Here is a 22886-nt window from a genome sequence, read left to right as displayed (position 1 = left end):
AAGGAAACAAAGAAATAAAAAACCTAATGCAGGCATCACATCTAAGAATTGGTAAGCTGCGATACAATAAATGTTTGCTTTTGCTTTTTATATCACTTTAATGAGCCTCAGTGACAACAGAAGGCTCCATCTTCCAAACTGTAACCAGATCAAATCTGACACTGCTTAAAACTGAAAAATAGTATCACACTTACCTTTTAATCCTTTTTTCATGGCGCCTATCCATGGCAGCATACACATAGTATGTTAATACACATATGCATTTGTATAGTGCACCACATGTAGATGTGAATACTCTATGCATTGCAGTGTGCTGCATTGTTAAAAATGGTGTGTTTTTTTTCCCCATTCAAAAAGAATAAACCACTTTAATGCAACAAGTCTGTGTGAATGCACACAAACATGTCAACAGGTCCTAAAGGCCCAGCCCTGCATTCAGAGCATCCTGCCAACAGAAAGCCCTCCACATTACATGTTAGGTATGACAAGCTGCAGGGAATTGACATTAATTTGCACAACATACATATGCACCTGCAATACAGCCCATCACAATGCATAAATGTGAATACCGGTGCATTGCAGTGTAAAAAAAAAAAAAAAAAAAAAAAAGTATTTTTTGTGCTTTTTTCATGGTGCATTGGTACCTATTCAAAATGAAAGTTTCTTTAATGCACTGTGCAGCAAGGAAGGCCCCAAAATGTGAACACACACACTAAATCCACTGCACTGACATTGGAGCATTTTGTCAACAAAATTTCATAAGCAAATGGAATGAAAATTTGATCATCTTTATTGGAAAGAGCTGCAGAAAATCAGCAGTATAAAACAGTCCTTCAGCCATTTTGCTAAAAGCAAAAACAAACAAAAAACACAGTCAATAAAATAGTTAATCTCTGATCCAAATGTCTGACCTATTTTGTTACAATAAATAGAAAAATATATAAAAACAGAGACATACAGAGATGGAAAGGCAGGTACAACGTGCAAAGACCCCCATCCAGCGTGCAACTGGTAATTTGACACTTCATTCTAAAAGCTGGATCTGGAATGGTTCTACTTCGAAGCCAGCCTCTGTTAAGAGAACTATAAGGCACAGCATGTCCCTTTCAGCTGTCAGTTCTTCCACATCTGCTGACTTCAAGTGTGATCATACTTGATCATGATTAAAATTCATTTGTCAGGTGAGTAAAACACCCAAAACTGATGACCCAATTTTCAAAATGGGCTGGATTTCAATTTTAACTGGGTACAGCTAGCAAAAGATCTCTTTCCACTGGCATGTCAATGACAGCCTGAGACTGAGCTACTGTTGTCAGTACAGATACAGTATATTCAGCTGTGTATCATGCTCCATTTAGTGCATCTTTCATTGGATTACATGGATAAGAAAAAAGAATGGCGACACAATTATCTTGGCTTTGCCTGGGGTGGGGGCAGATCTTCATGCTGGGGTCTAGAGTGGCAGTTAGACTTAGTAAAGTAAAAACCAGTCCTATTTACCGCAAATAGAGAAATCTATTTTTGGGTGTAATGGCTTCCTAAAAATGAATATAAATTTGAGGAAATGAAAAGGTCCTATATATGTTGAGTTGCCTACGAAAGACCAAACATTTTACACCTCTGCTCAGCTTTATTAAAAATAGGCCATTTTAAAGTCCCAATGGTTATCAGGGACCGTACTGCCTGACAATCAGCCAGTGAAACATCCTGGCCCAGTGGATAATATAGTAGAAGGTGGGTAACCATTCAAGGCTGGGCAGCCTGCAAATTTTGCCTTCTGTGAGCCCCAGGTACTTGACTTGGGATATTATTGAACACTCGCCCTGCTAGTAATGAGTGCAGAAAGCAAATGTGTAGCATGCTCAGCATTTGACATTTGTCTGCCTACCTTCAATGTCATTAAGAGTGGACAGGTGGTCACTGGTTTATCAGCAAACCAAAGGCCCTTTGACAGCCAACCTGAGTTTATATTGGCTAATGTGCATCAGCAAGTGGAGCTCCCTATGGAGGCAAGGTAAGGGGTGTAACACAATTTGGGGGTCACATTAAATCATAAAATCAGCCTTCTCTCCTTTGCAGTGATACCTTGTAAAATGTACGCAGATAAGTCTGCATTAAAAAAATAATATGGCTAGGACAGAGCTGGAAATTTCTACAAATATTTTAGAAACCCATTTCCTCACTGTGTGGTTATTGGTGCCTGGGTCAGTACAAAGACTCTACACATTCACACATGCAAGACATAAAATCATTCTCCTTCACTGTCATTTAGCAGCAAGTCTGGCGCATTCGCCACAGTAATTACAAGTTTTAAATATTCCAAAATAAAATGAGATCCGTATCTCCAAAATGGTCCATTGCCAGGAGGTCTGGGTGGGTAAGCATTCAGGCAGGAAGGCATCTGGTGATTGGACAAAAACCAGCATTGGTGGCTGTACACCGGGGTCACTTGGGGTGGTGTCATCTTTGCTCACGAAAACTCCAGTGTAGATTTTCAGCTTGGGATTTCAGTTTATGGAATTCCTCCTGGATATAGTCAGTAATAGCTTTCCTCATCTCCATCTGCAAAGAAAAGTGCGAGATCCAATCTTTAAGAAAAATGTATAATTTTCAGCTAGTCTGAAATCCATTTCCACACAACACTCTGAAACACTTTGAAAATCAGACTGGATAGCTATTGTTGGGAACAGAACTGACCAATTACATTGGATTTTCTTGCCTGGTTTCTACAATTTTCCTTCATCGCAATCTGCTTTTGGATGTCCTCCACCTACCTCCTCCCTAGACATAAATCAGCATGTGTGAATCATGTCCTGCTAAGACAGGAAACCTCTCCAACAAAGTAACCAACACATACTTTTAGGACCCGTTCACACTAGAATGTAGTGTGGGAGAGCCGCGGTCCCGTGTGGCTTCACACACAGCATTCCGATCCGAATGCCCTTGTGATCTGCTGTGGGGGGTCAGTACAAAGTTAACACCCCAAATGCAGTTCGCAAATGCATTGCGTTTGCCCGCAGCAGATCGCATGATACAAAAAGCACCATGCAATGTGGTTGCCGTGCATTTCAAATGTTGTGCATGCACTACTTTTGGTATAGTGTGATTTCAGCCCATTCAAAATAAATAGGGCTGAAAATCGCACTGCACAGAACTGCATGTGAATCACACAGGAACGATGTGCGGTTCCTGTGAAATTCAAATGCAATTCCTAGTGTGAACGGGTCCTTAAGTAGAGATGGAAAATGTCTAACAGTGTTTTTATTGCTATCCATGCCTTCCTGTCCTGGTGACAACTGCACCTCCTACTGCTTGTACAGGTGTCAAAGGGATGGCAAGTGAAAAAATTTCCTCAACTGGGTCACGGAAATTTGAAATCTTTTCCACTCTATTATGTAAACTGGTCAAACCTGGAACATTAAAACTAAGCAACAGATCACAAACAGGTTACCTTCAATGAAAATAGTATATCAAAATGGAGATACAAGCAGCTTAAAATTACAAAAATCATTACTCTTCCTGCAAAAAAACTAGTTGAATCCTCCAAGGCACTAAGTGTATGTAGTACCTAGTGGTGATCCATACTGTAGCTGCTGAGCTTGCAAGGTCAACAACAAGCCTCCCCCCCCCCCCCCCAAACTGCTCACAAGGAGAGGAGCATCTAAATGAGGTCTGTTTGACCGAGTTTGTCTCTGGCAACTTCCACACACTGAAGATGAGCACTGTCAATCAGTACAGCAGGGGGAGGAGTCAGATCTAACACATGCACAGGTTTATAAACAATCACTGCACTGACTGTGGCAGAATAGTTTGTATAACTTTCTCCTCAGTGTCCTACAGTTGCCTGGTTGTGCTTTGGGTAAAGTTATACACACTATTCTGCCTCAGTCAGCTCAGCACACATTTACAAGCAGAAAGCTGATCATACAGCGCCGCAAGCCCTGACTGTGTCAGAATAGTGTGTACTGCTCCCTTGAGGAATGGCCATGCAACAAAGGATGCAGAGGAGGAAGTTATACAAAACTATTCTACCACAGTCAGTGCTGGAGTGCTGTAAAATCAGTCAGCTGCTAGTAAACATTTATTACAACGACAGTGACAGACGTTCCCTAAAGCAGGGACCAGATGAGATTCAAACCATCTATGGGCAGACTGACTGTACAAAAGTCTATCCATATATCAGTTTGGGTACAACCAGCATGTCAGATTTTTACATGCAATTATTGCAAGAGGCTATAGCCACTAGCAACAATTTTTGTGTACTCCCAGGCAGGGGCGGCTCCCTGTGCCCCCAAACCAAGAGAACACAATAGCTCAGCAGAGGAGATTCCCCCATCAACACAGACTGTGTTGGTGGGAGGAATTGAGTGATTCTTTCCTGCACTCCATGGTTGCAGGAAAGAAAAATCGCATCATATATGGCCTACCTAAGGCATGTCCAGGCAGCTGAGGACACCAAATGTTTACTAGCTGCCAGCTGATCATAGAGCATCACCAGTGCCAATTCTGGCAGAAAATGTATTAGTTCCTCTGCAGCATCCTTGGTTGCTGGACGCACCTCAGGAAGTTATATAAACTATTCTGACACAATCAGAACTAGCGGGGAAAGCTGAAAACAACGGTGCACATTCCTTTTTACTAAGAATCAGAGCAGGGTCAGTGGCTACAAAGCTGTGCTGTAGCTACCCCATAGGAACACTCATAATTGGCTTCAGTCTGGGGTGAGGGTACAGCCAGCACAAATGGAAAAAAAATTGGCTTTTAATTCACAACAGGGTCACCAATAAAAAAATAGGATCAAATGCAACATGCACTCAGTGTCCTGAGAGATTCAACAAAGATTTATTTTGTGTTGTGGCAATACTTTACCTTTCACCCATTCACACTTTTATTTATTTCAGGTACTTATATAGCGCCGTCAATTTACGCAGCACTTTACATATATATTGTACATTCACATCAGTCCCTAACCCTCAAGGGGCGTACATTCTAAGGTCCCTAACTCACATTCATATACAAGGGCCAATTTAGACAGGATCCAATTAACCTACCAGCATGTCTTTGGAGCGTGGGAGGAAACCGGAGTACCCGGAGGAAACCCACGCAGGCTCAGGGAGAACATGCAAACTCCAGGCAGGAGGAGCCGTGGCTGGGATTCGAACCAACGACTCTAGTAGTGCCAGGCGGAAGTGCTAACCATTTAGCCACTGTGCTGCCACACTTTGCCATTCTTGTGCATTTCTTTAACATTTGTTGCGTTAACAACCCATTTGTTTTGAATGCACTAGACAAAAAAAAAAAAAAAAAAAAAAAAAAAAGACATGCAGCGTATTACATTACCATGTGTTTCGGTGTGCTGCAATGCAGTTCTTTATATACTCAGTCTAAGCTGTCTAGCTTCCTGACAGGTTTACTTTAGAAAATACAAAGTAATGCCATGTTTGTGAAAAAAGGTACATAGGAGGCTCTTACAGGTGTTCTGTCTTCAGCTCTCAATTTATCCACCACAGATGCAGCACTGAATGGACTCCCCACCAAGACAGTAATCTTCTGTAAAGTTAGGGAAAAGACAGGATTAGCAACAAGCGAGAATCATCAGTAGAACACCTCCATACAAAAGGTTTTTGCCATTTTTATGGAGCTATCCAGGTGAAGATTTTTGCTTGCAAATAGCCAAAAGGTGCTATTAAACTATTTACTTTAACACGCAGTAAAATATGACATTGTACCCACCAGTATGGTGTGAGACTGAAAATTCTTTTCTCAATGTAGATTAGTGATAACACAAACAAGGAAGCCAACCAGGACAAAAAACACAAAAAACAAAACTGGTGACATGGATATGCATGCATAATCAGTGGGTAATGTACGATTTAAAGCACATGCGTGGCCCAAATTTATTTTCTATTTTGGATAAAGAATTTAAGAAAAAAAAAAATGGGAGGGAAAATGACAGCGCTCCTAAATCCCATTTTCTCCCTCCTAGAGAGCAAACCAGTCTCGCCAACTTAATCTTGCATATATACAAATATCTCAAGTCCACGGTTTATTTTCTAGAAGCAGTCTAACCTTAGCTCTCCTCTTCCTAGATTTCTTTCTGTTAAACTTGCTTCACCACCACCACTGTGTTCATGTACTTTGATGCAACTGAAGTATTTGCTTTAACATTAGAGGAAGTGACCTTCATTTTATCCTGTTAACTAGTACTGTCCATTAAGGGAGGTATTAATGGATCTGGTTTACATATACAGTATCTCACAGAAGTGACTACACCCCTCACATTTTTGTAAATATTTTATTCTTTCATGTGACAACACTGAAGAAATGACAGTTTGCTACAATGTGACGTAGTGAGTGTACAGCTTGTATAACAGTGTAAATTTGCTGTCCCCTCAAAATAACTCAACACACAGCCATTAATGTGTAAACCGCTGGCAACAAAAGTGAGTACACCCCTAAGTGAAAATGTCCAAATTGGGCCTAATTAGCCATTTTTCCTCCCCGGTGTCATGTGACTCGTGTTGCAAGGTTTCAGGTGTGAATGGGGAGCAGGTGTGTTAAATTTGGTATCGCTCTCACTCTCTCCTACTGGTCACTGGAAGCCGAGGGTAAAGATGATGGACTGGCCAAGCATGTCTCCAGACCTAAACCCTATTGAGCATCTGTCGGGCATCCTCAAAAGGAAGATGGAGGAGCGCAAGGTCTCTAGCATCCACCAGCTCCGTGATGTCATCACAGAGGAGTGGAAGAGGACTCCAGTGGCAACCTGACAACCTTGAAAAGGGGTGTTCTGCTACCTGAGCAGGTAGCAAATGAGATTGATGTGGAGGGGCTAATCAGGATTATCAGGTAGGAAGATGGGTTACTGTAATGAGAGGGAGTGGTAGGGGTTCACAGGAAAGGAAGGCTGGCCCTGGGTTTGTGTAACCAAACAGATTTGCCAAGTTGGATGAAGGTGTGGGGGTAGCAAGCTCACGGGTAGCAGCCCTGGATGTCACTGCTATCCCTAACAGCCGGTAGGGCAGACCATCTGGGAGGGGTGGTGGGGGTAGTGCAGGAAGGCCTAGATATAGCTGGTGGTAGCAGGGGATTCTATAATCAGAAGGATTGATAAAATAATTTGTTGCCAGGATCGCCTCAACCAAATGGTCTGCTGCCTCTTGCTGTGGTGGACCGGGTTGATAAATTACTGGGAGGGGCTGGGCATGACCCAGCTGTCTTGGTCCATGTTGAAACCAATGACAGAATACATGGAAGGCTCCTTTAAAATCAATGTAACCACCTCCCGTCCGGCCGGGTCGGGGGCCGTCTATAAACGGCCTCCCCGCACCCCTCCGGACACAGTGAAACACCGATCGGACGGGACCTCTGTACGAGGTCCCGATCATGTGATCACTGATTGGCCAATCAGTGATCACAAGCAAAGTAGCAAGCAAGATGTCACTTCTGACATCATTGCTTACTACGTGTGAAATCTGTGAATGATCACAGAGGTCACATGGTACAAGGCTATTCACAAAAGCCTTGTACCATGTGACAAGCTGTGACCAATCACAGCTCACTCAGTACTTCTCAATGAGTGCAAGCATGCACACAGAGAGAAAGAGAAATGATTGCTTTTACATCCTATATGGGTGTAAAAGCAATCAGTGTAAAAAAAAAAAAAAAATCTTCATCACCCCCTACAAGTAGTACAGTGTCACCATGGTGACACTGTACTGCTAGGGTGACAGTATGTAAAAAATAAATAAAAAATAATATAAAAAAATAAAATAAAAATGTAAAAAAAAAAAGTGTTTAAAAATTATAATTTTTGCTTATAAACTAATTTGAATTTTTTTTTTTTTTTACTAAAAAGATAACGGAATAAATTTTGGCTAAGATTTATGATGAAATATTATTTATTTGCAAAATTTTATTAAAAAAAACACTTTCAAAATTTGTGGACATTTCATTTACATAGCAAAAAAAAATACAAATCCCAGCGGTGAATAAATACCACCAAAATAAAGCTTTATCTGTCTCAAAAAAATGGTAAAAAATTAATTTGGGTACAGTGTTGCATGACCGCGCAATTGTCATTCAAAGTGTGATAGCGCTAAAAGCTGAAAATTGCCCTGGTCAGGAAGGGGGTAAAAGTGTCCGGTCTGGAAGTGGTCAAAGAACTAGGCTGCAAGTTGAAGGGAAGTACCTCAAAAAGGTGATATTCTCTGAAATATTACCTGAGCTATGCGCAACTCAGGAAAGTCAGGGGGAGATTAAAGAACTAAAAACATGGCTAAAGACCTGCTGTAAGAGGGAAGGATTTGAGTTTCTAGCGCACTGGGATGACTTTTCATAGGGGTGCAACCTACAGTCAGGTCCATAAATATTGGGACATCGACACAATTCTAACATTTTTGGCTCTATACACCACCACAATGGATTTGAAATTAAACAAACAAGATGTGCTTTAACTGCAGACTGTCAGCTTTATTTGAGGGTATTTACATCCAAATCAGGTGAACGGTGTAGGAATTACAACAGTTTGCATATGTGCCTCACACTTGTTGGAGCTGCTCTCCAAGACTTAGACTGGGAGGGAATGTTGGCATTGATGAACACAACACAAAAATGGGAGTTCTTCAAAAAGACTGTATGTGAACACACTGCAAAATATATTCCCATTGGCAACAAGTTTAAAAGGCTAAAATCAAACCTATGTGGCTTACGGCCAAAGTTAAAAAAGCTATAGATAATAAGAAAAAGAGATGTTATTAAATATAAATATGAAGGAACGCTATCAACGTTTAAACATTACAAAGAATATAACAGAATGTGCAAAAAGTAAATAAAGGCCGCAAAAAATGAAAACGAACGACAGATTGCAAAAGATAGCAGGACAAACCCCCAAAAATTCTTCAAATTTATTAATAGTAAAAAGGTTCGGTTCGAGCATGTAGGTCCTTTACAAAATAATCTAGGAGAGGATGAGTGGGGATAAAGAGAAAGAAAAATTATTAAATACCTTCTTCATCTCTGTGTATACAAAGGAGCGTGGGGGAGCTCTTGTCCATAATGGGCATGGTATTGACACAGCTCCAGATGATCTACATTGGCTCACAATTGATATGATCCAGAAATATTTAGACAGAATAAAAGGTGAATAAAGCACCTGGACCTGATGGCATACACCCACGGGTCCTTAAAGAATTGAGCTCTGTCATTTCAAAGCCATTGTCTCTAATTTTTAGGGACTCTTTAATGACTGGCATAGTACCACTGGATTGGCATAAGGCCAATGTGGTGCCTATATTTAAAAAGGGGTCAAAATCTTTACCAAGTAATTATAGACCTGTCAGTTTAATTTCTTTAGTTTGGAAGGTACTGGAGAGTTTAATAAAAGACCACATAGCTGAATTATTGCTGGAAAAAAATATTTTAATCAACAGACAGCATGGATTCATGAAAGACAGAAGTTGTCAAACAAATCTGACTTCTATTTATGAAGAGGTGAGCAAAACCTTGGACAGAGGCGTGGCGGTGGACGTGGTATACTTGGACAGAGGGGTGGCGGTAGATGTGGTATACTTGTATTTTGCAAAACCGCTTGACACAGTTACCCACACATGGCTAATGGGCAAGATAAAAGTCTACAGGCTTGGAAAAAACTGTATGTAAATGGATAGAAAACTGGATAAAAGATCATATTCAGAGTAGTGGTTAATGATTCATACTCTGAATGGTCTAGGGTTGTCAGTGGTGTACCCCAAGGTTCAGTGTTGGGACCCTTACTTTTAAATAGATTTATAAGCGATATAGGGTTTGGGATTATAAATCCCATTTCAGCCTTTGCAGATGACACCAAGCTCTGCAGTGGAATAATGTCCTTACAGGATGTCTGCAATTTACAAGCCGACCTCAATGCACTGTGTAATTGGGCAACTATGTGGCAAATGAGGTTTAATGTTGATAAATGTAAAGTTATGCACTTGGGGGCTAAGAATATGTATGCATCATACATACTAGGGGGGGTACAACTGGGGGAATCAATGGTGGAGAAGGTTCTGAGAGTGCCAGTAGATCACAAGCTTAATAACGGAATGCAATGCCAAGCTGCAGTTTCTAAAGTGAGCAAAATCATCTCTTGTATAGACGAGAGAGAGAGATATCATATTACTCCTGTACAAATCATTAGTAAGACCTCATCTGGAATATGCAGTTCAATTTTGGGCACCAATTCACAAAAAGAACATTGGGGAACTGGAGAAAGGGTAACCAAAATGATCAGAGGCATGGAAGAGCTCGGTGGAACTGAACTTATTCTCTCTTGAGAAGAGGAGATTAAGGGGGGATATGATCAACATGTATAAATACATCAGTGGTTCATATAGTGAACTCGGTGTAGAGTTATTCACCCTGAGGTCATCACAGAGGACAAGGGGGCACTCTTTACGTCTGGAGGAAAAGAAATTTAATCTCCAAACATGGAAAGGTTTCTTCACAGTAAGAGCTGTGAAAATGTAGAATAGATTTCCTCAAGAGTTGGCTCTGGCCAGCGCAGTGGATTGCTTTAAAAAGGCCTGGATTCTTTCTTGGATACACAGAATATAACTGGATACTAACATTTATAGGTAGAGTTGATCCAGGGAATATCTTTTTGCCTGTCGGGAGATCAAGAAGAACTTTTTTCCCCTGCAGGAGCAAATCGGATCAAGCTTTGCTGGGTTTTTTGCCCTCCTCTGCATCAACTGTGGGTGCAGGATTACAACTTTTTTTTTTTTTTTTATGGTTGAACTGGATGGACTTTTGTCTTTTTTCAGCCAGATTATGTAAAAAAAACCAAAAACAACACAAAACGCTCAAAATTAGTGGGGTTTTTTTTCAACCAAGAGCACTGGCAGTTTTTTTAAGCCAGTGTGCATGCAGCCATAGACTTCCATGCTTTTTTCAAATACCTGTGCAGTCCTTTTAGAGCTCTGTGTCACGGCCGAAACTCCCGTGTGCATATACAGGAATGAGGTCATTGCGGCTTGGCCAATCAGGAGGCCGGAGCACGTGAACCCGGAAGGAAGACCGGGTAAAGATGGAAGCCCTGTCAGCGGTGACAGCATGCCGCTGGAGGGCTTCGTTCTGCATACTAGCACATTATACAATTGTCTTGCAGGGTTTTTTTTTTTTTTTTTAAAGGCCACAGTTTACTACCGTTTTAATAAGAAACAAACACTTTCTAAAGCTAATGGGGAAACCTTAATTTTTATCTTACAAATTGCTGAGTAAGGATGCAAATGCAATGGGGAAGATTTACTAAAACTAGTACACAGAGAATCTGTTGCAGCTCTGCATAGTAACCAATCAGCTTCTATGTTTTATTATCAAACTGAAATTACAAGCTGCTTGGTTACTATGCATGGTTGCACCAGATTCTGTGTGCACCAGTTTTAGTTACTCTCCCCCAATACCTGTGTCATACGGACTGCCACTTGAAAAGAATCTTAAAAATTTGTTCATGAACACTTGAACAAGAACATGTATTATATAGAATTACTCCCATGTAATCTTTTCAATATCTTGAAAATGTAAACACACTACAGTTACCTTTTTATTGAAAACTGAAATGTTTTGGCTGAACTTGTGAAATTTAAACCTGAACATTTTCTTTAGCCGGTACACTATTCAATTAGTGCATCGACAGAATAAATGAAAGAATAAAAGGACCCGAGTTGGTGATATCTGAAGTAAGTCATGTCAACTGTAAAAGGGGCTGTGAATCAATACAAGACAAATACGCATAAAAACTAGCTCACGTTAGCTGTTGGGAACTACCATTTAATACTTTCCACACTTACCTGCCCCCAGCGAGGTATGTAGGGAGGATCATTTGGAAGCACATCATTCATCCCTGCATTATAAAAAAAATTGAGAATCAGTGCATGCAGTCATTTTGTTTAGACACAAGGATTATAATACAAAAAGGACTAACCAACGTGCCAGAGAGGAAGGATGATGGGGTTCACAGTACACTCAGATATTAAACGTCCGACGCCTAGCAAAGGAAAAAATGAGGAGGATTTAAAACTATGCTTACCGTGACAACCATCTACATTACTCTTACTCATACAAAGCTTACTCACCCCACTTTAGGCGCACAAATTCTTGCGTCATATTAACTTTTCCTACAAAAAAACACAACTTCAATTTTAACAGTCCATGAGAATAAAACAGACGTATCTACATTTGTCACTTATCTATATGTATAATTGAAGTATCACTCCTGCCAAAGGCAAATTTCAATTACAGATAAACAAAGGGGATAATTTGATAACAAGTCTAAGAATGTGTATGTTCCTGCCTACTCTGAAGTCCCACTTCTCCAACAATAACAGGGGAGTTTTCACTCCTCTGAATGCATATTACATGAAAAGAATTCAAACCGCAAGATTAGGATCCCTTGTAGAAGCTGTTGCAAGTCAATACCCTATGATTAAGAGGCATTTATGCAGCGTTTTTATATATATTATATAAAAAATAATAATAATCCACCTTGCTGTCACAATGGTGGATTGGAGGGGGGGGGGATCTAATCCTTTAACAACACCTAGAGCATTTTTGACGTGTTAATGAAGCATTTATATAGTGGTAGCTGGGCGGTGGAGGAAATGGCAGTGGAGGTTCCTGTATGCCACAAGGCACTGGGAAATAATAGAACTAGGATAGATCAGCTTCCTGTTTGTACAGAGCAGCTGAACGGTAACACCATTTGCTTCTGTGTGCAGGGAAAAGCATCAATCCAGGCAGCAATACTGACAGTGCCAGGAAAGGAGCAGAGGCATCGAGCATCATTGTCATAGCTTTTTGTTTCAGCAGAGTTGATCTGAACCAGATTAATTCACAAAAATGCCTGCTATCACACCACAACCTAACCACACCTCAAAGTAAATTTCCTCTACATCACTTCCCCTTTAATTGCTTTCCTCTAGAAAAACAACATTTTTGGGGGCATTTATTCTTATGCTTTTTCATTGCTTCAAAAACAAAACAAAAAATGCGTAATAAATGCTATAGGTGCGTTAATGAGCATTGCTTCATTCTTCATAATCAAAACACGTGTGACAAAGCCCTTAGACCAGGGTTTCTCAACCAGGGTTCCTCCAGAGGTTGCTAGGGGTTCCTTGAGCAATGAGCAGTTTATGCCTCTCATATAAGTTCCCACTGACACCAGTGATCTTTCTTCCCACTAAACACAAGTGTAAGGAGCATTCTTCCCACTGACCATCACTAATGAATCATGAGTTGTATCCAAAGTCATTTTTAGTAGGGGTTCCCGGAGACTGGAATGTTATTTCAAGGGTTCCTCTGTGTTGAAAAGGTTGAGAAAGGCTGCCTTAGATGATTAAAAAGGTCAGTCTACCCAAAAGTGATATTTTAGCTACAGATAGTGCCTGGTGCTGAATGAGCCCCTGGCCCTTTGTGTGTTTTATATATTACAACTCTCTGCAATATCTTACTGCTCCAACTAGGAATTGTAGATGTTCCCAACCACCATTGTGTATTCTAGCTATTCCTGTTGCATTCTCCATCCTAATCTCAAACCAAAGAATTAACAATTTAGCAGAAATGGTCAGAGACCTCCAATGTCCACAGCAAGCATGCAGACCCAGGAACTCCAAGATCTCACCAAGAAAGTCCCTGATATACATAGGAAATTGTCAGATGGTTTAACTCTCCAGTATTCACCAAACACTGAAATACCTGTTTTGTATGCACAGACCCTTCAAATGTTCTTGGATTAACGTTAATGCATGTTAAATTTGGTCAGTGCAGTTTTAAAATTGATTGTAAAAAAATAGGAATGCTTGGCTACCTAAAGTGTCAAGGGGCAGAGAGATGAGCTTCTTTAGTGGCTTACAAGACTTACAGTGCAACAACAATAAATTACAAATCTAGAGATAGATTCCTTCTCCTGAAAAGTCACGTGTTCTTTTTCTAGATCATAAAAAAAAAAAAAAAGTCCTATCCAGTTGCACTATGCATGGTGCCTCAAGCTCATTGTACTTGTTAAGAAATTCCTAAAAGTAATTGTTAGGGTGACAAACAGTCCTTCTCACTGATAATATTAGCAGGCCACACATTTGCCATTCTTTGAAGACTGGTTATCTAGGACTAGTTGCTGCCCTACTCCCCCTTGCACTCCTGGATTCTTTCTTGGATACACAGAATCCAACTGGTTACTAACGTTTATAGGTAAAGTTGACCCAGGGAATATCCGGATTGCCTCTCGAGGGATCAGGAAGGTATTTTTTCCTCTGCAGGAGCAAATTGGTTGATGCTTTGCTGGGTTTTTTTGCCTTCCTCTGGATCAACTGAGTATAGGATTATAACTTTTTTTTTTTTTTTTGGTTGAACTGGATGGACTTTTGTCTTTTTTCAGACAGACTACCTATGTAACTTTGGTTTGTTCCAAGGTGTATACTTTTCGATTTATTTGTAATTGGCTTTGCCTGGTCCATTATCCTTGTTTGTACTATACCAGATCTTACAAATTGGATCTTTCTGGTCTTATTGTATGTAGCACACTTTGCTTTTGGTCAGCATTCTCTTTTATACTGTCACCATTTGTATTTGTCACAATGGTGGTCGTTTGCCTTTTTTGTATATGATGTCTTGCATAAAAATATAAAAAAAACCTAGGACTAGTTGGTAGCCTGTAACAGTATTATTACCTTCAGGAAATACATGCACCCATTCACCATTGTTCAACTTTTCTATAATGAAGTCCATTCCTCGCTGATACACACCATCCCCTGCAGACGGCAAGAACAGTAAGACATAACTCAACATCATCCTAAATCTTGTGAAAGGCACATTTAATAATCAATAAAACAACTGTTGCTATAGGTGGAAAGAACTGTTTTGTGCTGAACTAATAACATGCCTCCTTCATTGCTAGCTATAACTATTAAAACCATGACAAAAAAGCTGCAATTTTAAAAGTACAGTCTAAAGATCATGTTTTTAACCTCTGGATATTAGATGCCACACACATTAAAACCGGATAGTATAATCCACAGGATTTACCAACAAACTATGCAGTGTGAGGGTCTAAGTAAATAATCTATTCAATACAGAAGACCCTTGAACTACAGAGTTGGTAAACCTTGCTGATCTAACAAAAGGAATCTGCAGCATTTATGTTGGTATATAGTCATTTTAAAACAAACCTGCAATTAGAAATACACAGGCTACCCCTGCTGACCATCTTCTGAAATTCAAGTTGTCTGAATGCCATGGTGACAATCACTACTTTCTGCACCATTTACAAATTTAGATACAAGTTTTCTGAATTTCATTTGCTGTATGCTTGGTCTTGATCAGCAATGTATTTCTCTGGTGAGAGATGTTCTTTAAGAGCTGGTTGACACCAGAACGTGATGAGGGAAACCCGTGTTCCATGCACGTTTCCTGCACCATGTTCAAAACGCACTACAGATGCGATCTGCAGTGGGTGTTAATAGAAAATTAATGACCCCAAATGCAGGTTGCAAGAGCAGTGCATTTTCCCACACCGCATCGCATGGTAGAAATGTACCATGCAATCCGGTTGCAGTGCACAGGTATCCACAGCTCGTTCCTGTGCAATTTCTGTGCAGGCATGGTGTGAACCAGCCCTAAAGCTTCACTATATTCACCTCCCCTCCAGCAATGCAGGGTCTCCAAGTTCCCTTGCTGGCGCCAACATCTTCAGCCAGTCAGGATCTTTGACCATTTTGATTGGCTATGCAGGTGACGTAAAGTGTACACATACGTGGCTGCTCATCCATCCTGACTATTGCTGAAAGTTTAACCTAAGTTGCATAGGTCATAAAGATCACAAAAAGGCAGGTAAGGATCTTTAATTGCAGAAGAGACATAGTATGCCTTTTCTGCAACTAAAAGCTTGCCTGTTCACACATTTTTATTTTATGTTCCACTTTAAGCTGTTTTCTGGATTTTGATAGGGCAATAATGGTCACACAGCACTGCAAGTACCTGCAAAATTATACAAATCTGATAACTCAGCCAGTAAAAAAATACAAAAAACAGGAGGCCATTCAGATAAAGCCAACAAGCCATACCCTTGCCACTAACCTCGACACACTGGTACACACTTGCCCAGACTGAAGAACAATGAGTGAATCTCTTTAGTAAAACAGATATCGGCAGCTGTGGGTGTCCTGTGGCAAGGAGATATAACAAGGAAGATACGTTAAAGCAGATGCTCCAAAATTGCAAACATTGCTGGTCAGTTAAATTTTCATTAAAGCATAAAATTCTTGAAGTATGGAACTTACCAACGCATCTGCCTCATATTCCAGAGGTGCTTCATTCTCAGGATTCCTGCAGGAGAGGAGAAACCTTTATTAAAGGGATTTAAGAATTTTACTACTAATGTTGTCACTCAGCAATGATTACTGACTAGGCTTTGGAATGAACCAACTTTTGGGAAATGTGAAGCATTATCACGTGATGCCAGTTTACCCCAGAGGTGTGGGTCATCCATGCAGGACTGGTGGTTGGAGATGGTAAGGAGAGGGGTGTCCAACTGTCGTTTTTCAATAAGGTCATACAAAACTTCTTTGTTGTGCACTCTCAGTTGATTCATGTACTCTGTAGGAATAAATTATAGTTATGGCAATATTAAACAGCTGACACAAAGCTCCAGTTTCATTAACAAACCTTGACATAACTTTTAGGCCTCCTTCACCCATGTGAAGTATGCTGCATTACCGCATGAACATTAATGTACAGCATTTTGTTCTTTAACCTGTTTTGTGCAGAGGCAGCCCATTTACACTAAACTGACTAATAGAGCACCAAAAATTAAACATGTAGTATTTTATTTTTGAATGCACCACTTGTGCATTGAGGTGTGTTTGCAAAGTTTCAGATGAACCAATTCAGAATTCTGTAGGATGTCAGTAAAAACTCCACACAGTATACTCCTCATGCAGTCCTCTCATTGAGCCACCGGCCTACCTGTGACTGCAATGTAAGATTTCTTTGGTTGAGCCCGCTGGAATGAATGAGAGAAACCCGGAGATCCTCCTCCATCCATGATAAATAGCACAGATGGACAAATCTAGCTATCGTTTTCACACAACCAGTGCCCACAGCTGTCAAAACACTTGAACAATGACTGCAGATATTTAGCTGATGTTTTTCCACCTGGCTCTTTTGATTTCTCTATCAAAGTTTGTAAAGCCAGGTGGTGTTGGCAGGACCACTCATAGCTCAAATTTTGGCCAGTTCACTGGAATTGTGTATGGCCAGCTTTACACACTGCATTCTCCAATCACTTTCCACACAAAGAAAAATTAGTATCTGTGGGTTTTGACACCTTTCTCAGATTTTAAAGAAGAACTCTGGGATGAGTTTAAAATCAGTACAATAGCCATCCTTATGTAAACAAAACTACTAATGTCATTTTCAAAATACATGTAAAGTTTGTGCAAAACTCACTGTTTAAAAAAGTGGTGATGTCATTCATTGCCCAGCTTCTTCTCAAATCCCCAGGTTCTGGGAAGAGGGATCTCAGAAGCAGTGATGTCACTTCCTGTTAGTGTTTGCTGCTCACTGAGACTGAAAATCCAGCCATGCCTGGGATTTAGAGTCTTCAGTGGGCGGGATTATGAGAGTATGTGCGTCGGATCAGTAGTATTCTACAAATAGGAGACAGCCCACTCTTATCATGGAAGGCGGGACAAACCGGGAGTTTCCCGGCCCAACAACATTACTATAAAGCGCAGTGGGCAGATCAGACTGGGTAGTCAAAGACTCCTGGGACTGCCCACTGGAGCAAGCAGCAACGCAGTTAAATCATGCTTGCTTTCAAAGAACTACAAGGGGGAATATACAGGACCAGTGGCTGGGGGGGGGGGAAAAGGGCACATCAGCCATTGGTCTTGTAAACAGGATATGAGGGGGATAGAGAGCCTTTCATGCATTAAAGAATGCTGGATTTCTCACTGACAGCAGGACTATACACAATACCACTAACAATTTATTGAGTTGTATGGAAGCACCTGTATTTATATATAATAACATTTTTCCCGGAGTTCTGCGTTAAGTGCAGATCTAGAGATACTTACTGGTCCATACCCAGCTGTAAGTGCCGACAAGTCCTGTAACTACGGTACTGGTTACATGCCTTTGTAAATTTATGCGAGCAGGAAACGGCCATTTCACCACCAAAGGCATCTTTCACAGGTCAGCAGCAATCTGAAGAAACAATCACAAAAACATATATACATAAAATATCACAGATAAAAAAATGTTAGTATAGCAGGAAAAAAAAATACACTGACTTTTTACTGCACCAGTATTTGTATTAACCACTTGCCCTCTAGAGGATTTACCCCCCCCCCCCCCTTGCTGACCAGGCCACTTTTTGCATTATGGCGATGCATTACTTTAACTGCCAATTTCGCGGTCATGCAACACTGCACCCAAATGTGTTAAGTCCTTTTTTTCCATGAATAGAGCTTTCTTTTGGTGGTATTTGATTGACTGTGCGGTTTTTATTTTTTGCACAATAGAAAAAAAAAAAAAAGACTGAATTTTGAGAAAAAAAAACTATATTTTTGACTTTTTGCTATTAAACACGTCCAGTAAAAAAAATCTAATTTAGTCATAAATTTAGGCCAAAATGTATTATGCTACGTCTTTGCTAAAAAAAAATAAATCCCAATACGTGTAAATTAATTGGCTTACATAAAAGTTATAGCGTTTACAAATGGCAATACAGATACTGGGATTTTTTTTTTTTTTTTTTACTAGTAATGGCGGCGATCAGCGACTTATGGCAGGAATTCTGACACTGGGGGGAAACTGACTGGGTGTCACTGACATCCCCAGTGACACCAATACAGTGATCAGTGCTAATAAAAATAGCACTGACACTGTACTAATGGCACTGGGCATGAAGGGGTTAACATGTGGGGCAATCAAAGGGTTAACTGTGTGCTGTTTTATATCATGTTCTGTGTATGTGCTTCACTGTAAGCACACTGCTTTGCATGGCTGTGCTGAGCCATGCAAAGCAGTGTGCAGGAGCTGACAGGGAGGAGAACTGTTTTGTTTACTAACAGTTCTCCCTCCCCGTCAGAGATCCTCGGCAATCACCGGGTGCCAGTGAGTAATCACCCGACCATCCTCGCTAACCGCGAGCGGAACATCACTGAGGTGGATGCCGGTTGTAAACAATCGTCATGGGACTCAACTGACATGTTTCGTCACCTGACTTTATCAAAAGGACCCTTTGATAAAAGTGGTTGCAGCATTGGGAACATGTTACATGTTCCACCCTACACCTGTGTTGAACATTCAACCAAAGGTGAACTTATCTTTTAATCACACTGATCTTGGTGTAACTGAATGCTTTTGAGGGCGGAGGAGAGATGTGGGGTCTTATAGACCCTAGATCTCTCCATAAAGAGTACCTGTCACTGCCTATTTCTGTCACAAGGGATGTTTAAAATCCTTGTGACAGCAATAAAAGTGCTAAAAAAAATAAATATATATATAATTTTTTTTATTTTTTTTATTTAAAAGTGCCCCTGTCCCCCGTGAGGTATAGACATGAATGTCCGAATACGGGCAGTAACTGTAGCACCAGACCTACTCTGTAAATCTAAAGCCGTGACCTGTAAAGGCTTTTAAAACGTCGCTTATGGCCTCTCTCACATGGTTGTTCCATATGTCCGTTTTTCATCTGTCCGTTTATGGATGAAAAACGGACACCCGTGTATTTTTATGGACTAGCGGATGTAAACAGATGACCATCTGTTAATACACCCGGTAATTTTCATATTCGTTAACATCAGTTTCTTTTGAACAGAAGAAATCCCTACAGAAGAAAAAAAAAAAAAAAAGGGGGAACAGACGAAAAACTATTTTAAACTGATGAACAAACCCCCCCAAAAACGGATGTAAACTGATGAAAGAAAAAAAACCAACGGATGTAAACTGATTCGTTTTTCTTTGAAAAAAAAAACATAACTGAACTCATGCAAAAAAAAAAAGAAAAAAAAAATGGAATGACCGTGTGACAGGATCCTATGGATAGTAAACTTTACGTCGTTTGTTGCCCTTGCATGGACGTGCGCAATTTTAGAGCCTGCTATGTTTAGTATCTATTTACTCATCTTTTATATATTTTTTTTAAAATTGGGTTATGTATTGTGTTTGTTGCATTAAAATTGAAAAAGTATTTCTTCCCAAAAAGTTTTGTTTGACAAAAGGCTGCACAAACATCATGTGACATAAAAAAAATTAGAAACACCCACCAATTTATTATATATATATAAATAAATTATTATTATTATTATTATTATTAATTTATGATGTTCTAAGAAAATTTCTAGCAAAAAAAAAAAAGGATATTGTTACATGCAATTACAAAGTGTCAGTAAAGGCCTGGTCCTCAAGTGGAAATAATAATAACAGACTAAACAGAGATCACACCAATATTACATCATGTTTGTTTTGTTTTGTTGCCATCTGATTGACACACACATTTCTGATCTGAATCAGAACATTAGCATGCAAAAGAAAGTGTGAAATTACATAAAAGGCCCTCAGAGTGTTGCAGTTTTCTCCTGCAACACTCTGAGGGCCTTTTATGTAATTTCACACTGCAACCTTTGAGCCTCCTACCCAGGCAGCAGTCTAGGAAAGCCCGAGGCTTCGGCCTGTTCAGAGGAAGCCGCATGTCTGCTCTCCCCTCCCAGGAAGTGAGGAGCCGGCTTCTCTCCTGGATGTACTGCCCGCTACTGAGAGCTGTACAGCCGTCCGGGTCAGCACTGGAGCCGGTACAGCTGACAGGAGCAGACGAGACAAAGCCCCGCCATCTTGTCGGTCAGCCTACTCACCTGCTGCAGAGGAAAAGAGCGCCCTGTGAGGGGAGGAGGCTTTATTCACCCCGGGTGTCCCTACTGACTGTCCTCTACTGATGTCACCCTGAGCCTGCACTCTTATCTCTGATCGCTAGATGGCGCTCATACACAAAATGTCTGCTTCCATCTTTCTCACAGGAACAGCCCCTGCACTATTATCATCAATTCTAATTATTATTGTTATTATTATTATTGTTGTTGTTGTTATTACTAGATGACTGAAGCACACGCCCTTCCAAACTGCAACACTTTTACACCTTCATGTTACAGTGTATGACATTGGTGTGCTAGAGCAAACTTTCTCAACCGGGGTGCCTTGAGGTTTCTTCAGGGGTGCCTTGGCAAAATGTCTACAAATTGCCCAAAACGTGTATATGAGCCTGCAGGTGGAACAAGCCTGCCTTTTAGTTACACAAAGCCATACGTTTTTACTGTGCACCATTACGGCCTTCTAGCTGCTGGCGTCCTGACAACCAATGACATCTTCAGATGATGAGGATGTCAGCTGCCTGCACAGCATCCTTGTTTGACCCCCTCCCCCCGCCCCTCTCCATCAATGCTGGGGGTCACATTAGCTCAGTGATGGAGAAAAACTGAGGGAGAAGAGAAACATTGGAATACTAGTCAGTACCAGTGTACAAAAGTGTATTTGCTTTGGAAGAATAAATCACCTCTAATATTGGGTGTCCTACATGTGTGGATGTTGCTGAGTTATATAAAACTATTAGAATAGTTTTCCCATTTTAGAATGGGGTGCCTTGGGACTGTCCATAATTTTAAAGGGTGCCTCGGGACTGCCCACAATTTTAAAGGGTGCCTCGGGACTGTCCATAATTTTAAAGGGTTCCTTAGGACTGTCCATAATTTTAAAGGGTGCCTCAGGATTGTCCATTATTTTAAAGCGTACCTCGGGACTGTTCATAATTTTAAAGAGTGCCTCGGGACTGCCCACAATTTTAAAGGGTGACTCAGGATTGTCCATTATTTTAAAGAGTGCCTTGGGGCTGTTCATAATTTTAAAGAGTGCCTTGGGGCTGTTCATAATTTTAAAGAGTGCCTCGGGACTGTTCATAATTTTAAAGGGTGCCTTGGGACTGTCCATATTTTAAAGGGTGCCTCGGGACTGTCCATAATTTTAAAGGTTGCCTCCAAACTGTCCATAATTTTAAAGGGTGCTTTAGAACTGTCCATAATTTTAAAGGGTGCCTTGGAACTGTCCATAATTTTAAAGGGTGCCTCAGGATTGTCCATAATTTTAAAGGGTGCCTTGGGACTGTCCATAATTTAAAGTGTGCTTTGAAACTGTCCATAATTTTAAAGGGTGCCTTGACTGAAAAAACATTGAGAAATACTGTGCTAGAGCGCAACGATACTTTCCATGTAATTGTTTACATGTAACAATCAGTATTTTTTTGCTAGAAAATGTCTTAGAACCCTCAAACATTATATATTTTTGTATTATTTTTCATGTCACACAGTATTTGTGCAGCAGTTTTTCAAACACAATTTTTTTGGGGGAAAAAATACACTTTTTTGAATTTTAATGCAAAGAAACACAACACATAACCCAATTTTTTGGTAAAATATAGAAGATGTTACGCCAAGTAAGAAGACCAAACGTGTCGTGCTTTAAAATTGTGCACACTTGTGCAACAACGACAAATGACCAAAATTTTACTATCCATAGGCGACGCTTTAAAAGCCTTTGCAGGTTACCACTTTAGATTTACACAGGAGATCTGGTGCTAGACTGCCCATGATCTGACATTCGCGATTAAACCTCAGATGTGTGGTATGATCGTTGTTTGCGTACGTGTAGGATTGACGTGTGCATTGATCCCCGCTGAGCAAGCGGATGACAGGTCTGTGTCTGCTCCACTGCTGCAGAGCAGACACAGAGCAGCTCTCTGTCCTCAATGGGCGGTCGGATGAAAACGGACCCCCCTGTCCGTTTCCATCCGACTCGATCTGATG

At 40.5% G+C, this 22886-nt stretch overlaps 1 protein-coding gene across 2 annotated transcripts; it reads right to left on the bottom strand.

Annotated features, from left to right (window-relative positions):
- Positions 1–767: 767 nt before the first annotated feature.
- TAFAZZIN (tafazzin, phospholipid-lysophospholipid transacylase) lies at positions 768–20983 on the bottom strand. 2 transcript variants are annotated; one of them, XM_089675228.1, is made up of 11 exons: positions 20889–20983; positions 18108–18237; positions 16498–16626; positions 16311–16356; positions 16108–16193; positions 14703–14783; positions 12114–12155; positions 11963–12025; positions 11829–11881; positions 5473–5550; positions 768–2562 (listed from the first exon to the last, which is right to left on the bottom strand). In XM_089675228.1, the coding sequence occupies exons 2-11, from the start codon at positions 18214–18216 to the stop codon at positions 2461–2463; spliced, it is 789 nt and encodes a 262-aa protein (XP_089531354.1). In that variant the 5' UTR covers positions 18217–18237; positions 20889–20983; the 3' UTR covers positions 768–2460. The 2 variants fall into 2 exon arrangements, with proteins under 2 accessions (XP_089531354.1, XP_089531355.1); XM_089675229.1 differs by lacking the exon at positions 20889–20983 and adding an exon at positions 20674–20872.
- Between the last annotated feature and the right edge of the window lie 1903 nt (positions 20984–22886).

Source organism: Staurois parvus, unplaced genomic scaffold (assembly GCF_062004578.1).
Source record: "Staurois parvus isolate SC_StPar_1 unplaced genomic scaffold, SC_StPar_1.0 ptg000154l, whole genome shotgun sequence".
NCBI lineage: Eukaryota > Metazoa > Chordata > Amphibia > Anura > Ranidae > Staurois > Staurois parvus.
The sequence above is the reverse complement of the archived record's forward strand: the minus strand, read 5'-3'. Positions and strand labels throughout refer to the sequence as shown.